The following is a 7,333-nucleotide window of genomic DNA, read 5'->3' as shown; positions in this document are numbered from 1 at the left end:
TTCACTCGGCTAGCAGAGTGGTCACGTTAAAGCGAGCTATACGTGAAAGTTTTCAGCCGTGTGGATTTTTAAAATACTTTGTCATTTCTGTCATTCAGCGCAGCTGTTCAGCTCTTTGAAATGCAGATGAAAATAACGCGTTTTTCTCACGGTGGAGCTCACGTTTTTTTAAGCACAGCACCGGAAATGACTTCAGATACCCACGTGTGCCACTACATATATATTATTTATATGATTTGTTTCTGGTTTGTGAATTGAACTTAAGATCAGATGTGATGGAGTTGGAGATGGAGACACTTGTCGAAACCGGAAATGCTGAGACTCTCAAAGCCCTGTACGTATTTCCTGATATATTCTCTTATCTGCAGGTATCTAAAAAAGGCTCTCCCTTGAGCTTCAAAGTCTCTGTGCTGCTGCAACATGTTTTGCATTTAGATGGTACTGTAAGGTTGAAGTGCTTCGGTGGTGATAGTTTTGGAATATGTATCATTTGCGTCAGTTGGATTTGGTGACTGTACTGCAGAAGCTAAATGCCATACCAAATGTTCTTTTCCAGTATTACTGCTTAGTACTGCTTGACTACTACAAAGAGACAAATGAGATGTTTTTGTACATTAACAGCTAAAAGTTGTCATTTTTCATAAATAAAATGGAAATACGTATTTCATGTCTCAATGCGTTGCTTTGTGGTTTGTTTGTTTCCAAAAAATGAAGAAAAAAAGCAAGAAAACAGAGTTAATGGGAAAAAAAGGTCTTTTATTTCCTTAAAAAAACATATTCACATTCAACAGCATATTTGGTCAGGTCTTGTTACAGGTTTAGTCAGTGAAAAGTTCAGACAGATACATTTGAAATCTGAAAATACACTGACATTAATGGCCTAAACTACTCCATGTGCTGACAGCACCCCAGCAGCACTTTATGATAGTGACTGAAGTCATTTATAAGGCAAAAACTAATCATGAAAAAAAGTGCTTTGTATTTAAGTCGCCACTTATGTACGGACTCAAAAACTTCCCTGTAGCCTCTCGCATGTATGGTTTAATAAATACTGCAGCCAGTTTGAACCTTATTTATCTTAAAGGTTGTCATGCATTTGCTTAAATGTAGGAAATCTTGACTACATTGACTACATGCTTTTTATTTGTTTTTGTTTCTAATGTCTCTGTAAAGCACTTTGAATCACCTCATTGTTGAATTGTGCTATACAAATAAACTTGCCTTGCCTTGCCAACAGTAGTTTCCTGATGGTCACATCGGAAAAAGAGAGCCGGAATAAATACAAAATGCAGATTTTAAATAATGAGCTTATTTACTAAGAGGAACAACATCCTTCCTGGAAATGTATGAAAAATGCTCCATCCCAAGTAACTGCCCCTCAAACCAGTTACTATGTTTGAGGGGCAGTTACTTTTTCACATAGCCCCATCCACAAGCTGCATCCATAAACTCTGCATGTTTACAGAAAGAGAAGGATATCTGCTAAAGCACAAATATCTGGAATAGCCTCAGCCACCCCGTATATATGTCAGTACAGTAAAGTTGCACATTTTGATTTGGAAGTCTGTAGTGGATTGACTTGCTTTTTGAACAGCCTCGTGTGGCCATTAGAGGAACTGCAGTTTCTGGGTGCCAGCTTTATTTTGTAACTATTGATGCTTTGTCTTGTCTGGCTTTTTATGTATTAAACAAATACAATATCTCATATAAAATGGTGTGTTCCAGACTGAGAATCAGCCTGAGGATTGTTCTTTAGATATTTGGAAATCTGGAACACTTAGAAATACATTTATTAGTTTTTACATACAAATGTTACAGTATAAATGGATAAAAAGGGGATATAAAGCTGGAATGTGTCAGGGCTATGAGCTTTCACTCAGAGAGGAAGCCACAAGTACATTGTAGAAAACTCAACAGGAATGTACAGCATACACAAAAAAAAGTCAGGTTCCACCCATGGAACCTTTTGGATGTTTCAAACTTCATACTGTAACATGCTTCACTTCTGGGGGATGATGGTGAAATTGAAGCCATGCTCCTAATCAATCATGAGCTTCTTGAGGGAGTTGAGATAGGCTGGGATGAGGGAGCTGACTGACTCCTCGTCATCGTTGAGGATCTTCTCTCCTCCGCCTTCCGAGCCCACTGAACTGGGTGACCGGACTCGGCCTGGGAGTGCTGTAACCCTGTTAGAACAGACACAGGCCTTAGAGTCAGAACAAGTACTTAGTAGAAGAGGCTAACATGGAGTTATTATTTAATAAACCGCGTAATACACCTGATAATATACTGTTCCAGAGAATACTTACGGAGGAGTATCCCTTGCCGAAGCTTCCTCTGTTCTTGGTCCTAATCTTGGTGAGCGCTGATTCAGCAATGTCCGCCCTCTCTTTGGCATCATCCAGCTCGTGCACGGTCTTCCTGTACTTTGCCAGGTTCATGTTAGCTTGTTCCTCCTGAAGTGACAGCAGTGTGAGTTAAAGCCCACAAACACCATGCTTGGAAACGTGTTCAGAGTAAGAGGATGAGGTGATGTACGGCCTCCTCTACTTGTCTCTTGTAGGCCTTCATCTTGTTTTGCAGCCTCTCCACCAGCTCCTGCATCCTCTGCTGGTTCTTCTGGTCCTCCTCCGACTGGAACAGCAGTTCCTTCAGCCGACGCTCGTTCTTCCGCAGCGTCTTCACTGTCTCAGCGTGCCGCTTTTGTTCAGAGTCCAGCTCCAGCTCCAGCTCCTTCACCTGCATGCAAAGAGTATCTACTATTGTGTGCAGGAAGGCGTCATATTTATCCACTGAGTGTTTAGTGAAGACACACTCTGTTACAATTTGCTGTTTGTCAAAAGTTCCATAAAAGCAGAAATGTGCTGCAGGCCAGACAACTTTGGTTGTCTGGCCTGCAGCACAAAGTTATGAGCTGTATGTTACATTGAGTATAACATACAGCTCATAACTTTGTTTTGTCATATTTCTGCATATGCCAGTGTGCTACATGCAAAGGCATGTGCAAATGGCTAGCCACTAGCATGTAAATATAAATCCTTAATCCTATAATTAGTTTTTATATCATCTTATTATATTGACATGTGACATGTGACACATTAGCTGGACAGTGCAGTCATCTGGGCGACCAACCAGCATGGATCGCACCTGCGACATGTTTAGTTGATCAAAAAAGCCATCTATGAGGGGACCCACAGTGGCTGTGTTAATGTCATCTGAATACATTTTAGTGTTTTCTCTTACCTCGTGTGTCTGGTTCCGATGCATGGACTCAACTGAATGATAGTGCCTGGTAGCAGCACCCCTATTTAAGGGTTTTAGAGTGCTTTGTAATGATGTGCGTCCTGTGACATGACAGTATTTAGTCGCTTTGAAGCATGCCTATAGCATAGCCCATCAGTGGTGTCAGTTTATGTGTGGGTATATATAATATTTTTATATTGTTAAAAAAGTACATCAATGTAAAAAATTTAAAATGATAAATGTGTAAACTAAAGTCAAAAGCTGTGCGGTTTATGATGTCAGTGTGGCCCCCCGCTCCTTTTAATATTATCAGTTATAGCCAAAACAACGAATAGGAGCAGTACTATATGGTACTATTTGAGGTGCTAGTACTAGGGCTGGGCGATATGACCCAAAATTCATATCTCGATATTTTTTTAAAGCCATAAGGTAAGAACAAAAAGAGAGTTCTTAGTCAAAGCTGTGTCCCAGATGTCACATGTGCACTTGTATTAACATACAGCATAGATGTACATGAAAAAAACTACTCAAAAATAAATTATGAGCATTTATTTATTTATTTATTTATTTTTTCCTGTCCCGTTTGGCTCTTTTGCATCAGAATTGTTGTCTAAAGGCAAAGAAAGATGCCCAACGGATTTACTTTACCAAATTGACCATCCCAGCCTTGCCGTAATGGTCCATTTGATTCACCTTTTATTGTTTATTTTATTTTCACTTGCTGAATACGGGACAGACTTGACTGGGGGAAAGAAGGGGAGAAAGAAAGAGGGAAAGAGAAACAGCTGAGAAGAGGGACGGGGGAGAAGGGCAAAAGACAAAAACCAACAGAACGGGCAGAGAAAAAAAAAAAGCATATATCAATCACCTGGATCACCTGCTGAGAAAGAAAAAAGAAAACAAGCAGAAGAGAACAAGAGTAATAGAATAAACAGCATCACAATGATATATGGGAATATGACAGTAAATACTAAATATTAAACATTATTGTGCAGCACATAAGATCAACAGAACACAGTGTGCTTTGAGGTAGGAGCCAAAAAGGGTGTAGTTTGTGGGTGTGATCACCTGTGTGTACACCTGTGAGCATGGACGCGCTTGTTTTTTGTTTTTTAAAAGGTTCCTTCATGTAATAATCTGCTAGAGGGTGTGGGGGGGGCCACAGCCCCGTCCTCCAGGGCATGAAGCAGGTATGGAGGAGATCAAAACTCCAGACATCCAGAGGCCCCCCGAACACAACAGACCAAGGAAGACCAACAGAGGGGCAGCCGCGCCACTGTCCCAGAAAGAGCTGAGGAGAGTCCCAGATGAGGGCTCACTCAGCAGCCGCGGAGCAGAAGCCAGGGGGAGTTGCAGTGACGCACTCGTGAGCTCCGCCGGCAGCCAGCCGTGGCTGAGTGACCGAGCCCCAGGCCGAGAGGCCGGGGGCACCCCACCTCCGAAGTGGCCCGAGCGAGCCCCAGGCTCCAGGCCCCGATAAGCGGCCGCCAAGGAGTGAGCCGGTGTGTACCTGGACGCCCATCCCCGGACACAAAGAACCACCAACGCACCGATGTCTGAGGGCGTCTGCCACTGGCAGGGGAAGTGGTGGTAGGGGGAGATAGGCCTCCAAACCTTGGAGGGCCTGAGATGTCCCCAGAGAGGTGGCGCCTGACACCCAACCTGACATATAGACACAGACATACAGGCACACACAGACACAAACATCCATTCCCACCCTCATGCTCTCATATGCACTTACTCCACACTCAACCAACGTGGAGACAGACATAAAGAGACGCTGTACACACGATCACACTCCCCAATCGTACTCTACAAACCGGGTCTAGGTACCCTTGCCCCTGGAGGGGGGAACTGCACCCAGACCCAGGTGGTGTTACCCTTTTCCCTGCGGTGGGAGGAGGCAGACCGCCCCGACTCCGCAGCAGCAGGAAGGCCCCACACTCCAGACCAGATATGAGCATTCATTAAATAATAATGCTCCATAAATAAAAGAAAACGATGTTGTTCTTGTGCATAACAAAGAGCTCACAATTGTGCAGTCAAAATGTAAACTAAAAGACGCTGAGCATAATAACAAAGACAGATTTCACAGCTGCTCTCTTTCCAAGTTCGTGACTGACAGCCTGGAGTTTGAAATCCGCTTCATAACCGTGTCTCTTAACAGGTGCCATTTATGGTCCTTATACACACACAATACGGTAATATTACGTTGAAGCACAGTACGTATCACTCCGCGAGGCTCCTCGGTAGCAGTGCTGCCAACGTAGCGACTTTGTCGCTATATTTAGCGAGTTTTCAGACTCCCTAGCGACAAATCTGGCGACTTTTTCTGGTATTATTGGAGACTTGTTTATGACGACTTTTTGACGTGAAAACGCGTATCGCTCTAGATCTCACCCTGGGTCAACACACCTGAATCACATGATTAGTTTGTTACCAGGCCTCTGGAGAACTTCAAGACGTGTTGAGAAGGTAATTTATCCATTTAAATCAGCTGTGGTGCATCAAGGACACATCTAAAACCTGCAGGAAACCAGCCCTCGCGGACTGGGATTGGGGACCCCTGCTGTAGCTCAAACAGCATATGAAGCATTTAAATTCAGACCAACCTTATAAGCGTATAACACCGATGGGGAACAATGTGTTCTGCAGAATACTCTTGATACTTTAAGAGCAATTTGCCAATAATACAGATTCATGTGTAGTAAGGTGGTTTCATTGCTACTTTTATTAAAGGAGTGCTTCTAAAAATTGAGGTGGTCATCTCCGCTTGCATTTCTGTAAAAGCCACAGCATGCCACCTTGGATGAGAATATGCATTCTTAACATTTTGCTGTCACAGTTTAGCTGTTTTCATTTCCACTGACACATCAGCTCCTAAGACCACAATACTACTACCAAAGTACTACAAGGATCCGGAAAAAAGGACAGAGGGGGGATATAAAATATACCAAATGTTTCTTGAATTGTTAGCACAAGTGTATATGTGTATGTATCTAGTCGGGTTTATATGCAGTAGTGCTCACTTGTTTTCTTTCATTTTATTACTTAACTGTATTTCATGTAAGTCATTGATATTAAATATTGATTTTACAGAGGGGTGGTAAGAGTTTGGTTTGAGATTTTCCTGTTAATATTTGGATATTTTTCTTGCATTAACAATTTTTTGATTAGAAAAGCAGAATAAAATGTGCAAATTAGCTTCATTTATAGTTTGTTATACTCCTTCCCTCTAATACAAATATTTCATTTCTAACTCTGAGTGTAAGTGCATAATTTAATAATAAGTGTTTCTGCTCACAAATGTCCACGAGCACAGACATGCACGCAAAAACTGCGTGACTCCTCGCTGGCTGTAACTCACCGCGCGTGTTCACCTGGAACGTCCTCTAAGAAGACGTGTGACCATTCTGATAGCCGTCTGTGTCTGCAGGTGAATGAGTGAAGCTACATAAACAGTTAAATTAGCATAGCTTACCAGCCGTAAACCCGACAACAACACAGTGGGTGAGGGTCGGAGGGGGGGTCGCTTGGCATTCTAACTTTAAAGGAAGGATTTTAACAGTATTTGCTGTGGGTTACAGCAGTGGACCAGCAGGCTACATGTTTGAATCCAAACAAGTTTCACTCAATCCCAACAACTGAGGATCGCCATTGTATAGCGGTCGCTAGGGTAACGTCACGTCGCCGTCATATCGGATGTGGGCGGGGCTTAGCGCTAGAATCCCTTTGATCCTTTCATGTCTTGTGTGACATCACCTTGGTAAAAGTCTATAAATAGAACCATTTGCACAGGGTTAGTCACAAGGTAAGTTTAGTAAGAGGGAGTAAGAGGCATTAATGTCTGAGACACAAACTCAGCAACTTACACAAAATTCAGAATCAAGTCCAGATTGTAAAAAAGTTATATCATTTGAAAATATGAATTCTGCCATTGAAACAACCGATGCGATTCAAAGCTGCGCCACTGAAGACGACTCTGAATGTAGTGTCGTCCCTGGCGTAAACATTTTACGGAGCGACGAGGGGAAATCGAAGCACTGTGTGTGCTGCCCTCAGTCATGCAACCAGCAACAGAATCCGGGGG

The 7,333-nt window shown here is 42.7% G+C and overlaps 1 protein-coding gene across 2 annotated transcripts; it reads right to left on the bottom strand.

Moving 5' to 3' along the window:
* Nucleotides 1-1,428: 1,428 nt before the first annotated feature.
* Nucleotides 1,429-6,905, bottom strand: LOC308402817 (uncharacterized protein MYH16). 2 transcript variants are annotated; one of them, XM_080891914.1, is made up of 4 exons: nt 5,856-6,905; nt 2,539-2,739; nt 2,310-2,456; nt 1,429-2,186 (listed from the first exon to the last, which is right to left on the bottom strand). In XM_080891914.1, the coding sequence occupies exons 1-4, from the start codon at nt 5,943-5,945 to the stop codon at nt 2,106-2,108; spliced, it is 519 nt and encodes a 172-aa protein (XP_080748040.1). In that variant the 5' UTR covers nt 5,946-6,905; the 3' UTR covers nt 1,429-2,105. The 2 variants fall into 2 exon arrangements, with proteins under 2 accessions (XP_080748040.1, XP_080748041.1); XM_080891915.1 differs by having other exon boundaries at nt 2,551-2,739.
* Between the last annotated feature and the right edge of the window lie 428 nt (nt 6,906-7,333).

Source organism: Rhamphochromis sp. 'chilingali' (genome assembly GCF_963969265.1).
Source record: "Rhamphochromis sp. 'chilingali' genome assembly, chromosome: 9".
In the NCBI taxonomy this organism is placed as follows: Eukaryota; Metazoa; Chordata; class Actinopteri; order Cichliformes; family Cichlidae; genus Rhamphochromis; species Rhamphochromis sp. 'chilingali'.
The sequence above is the reverse complement of the archived record's forward strand: the minus strand, read 5'-3'. Positions and strand labels throughout refer to the sequence as shown.

Bases quoted from the DNA above. Each gene is read 5' to 3' on its own strand.
- LOC308402817 (XM_080891914.1), bottom strand. From the start codon at position 5,945: ATGAATCTGTATTATTGGCAAATTGCTCTTAAAGTATCAAGAGTATTC. The intron at 2,457-2,538 runs GTACATCACCTC...CTGTCACTTCAG, and splicing joins AGAGACAAGTAGAGGAGGCC to GAGGAACAAGCTAACATGAA. The intron at 2,187-2,309 runs GTAAGTATTCTC...CTGTTCTAACAG, and splicing joins TCGGCAAGGGATACTCCTCC to GGTTACAGCACTCCCAGGCC.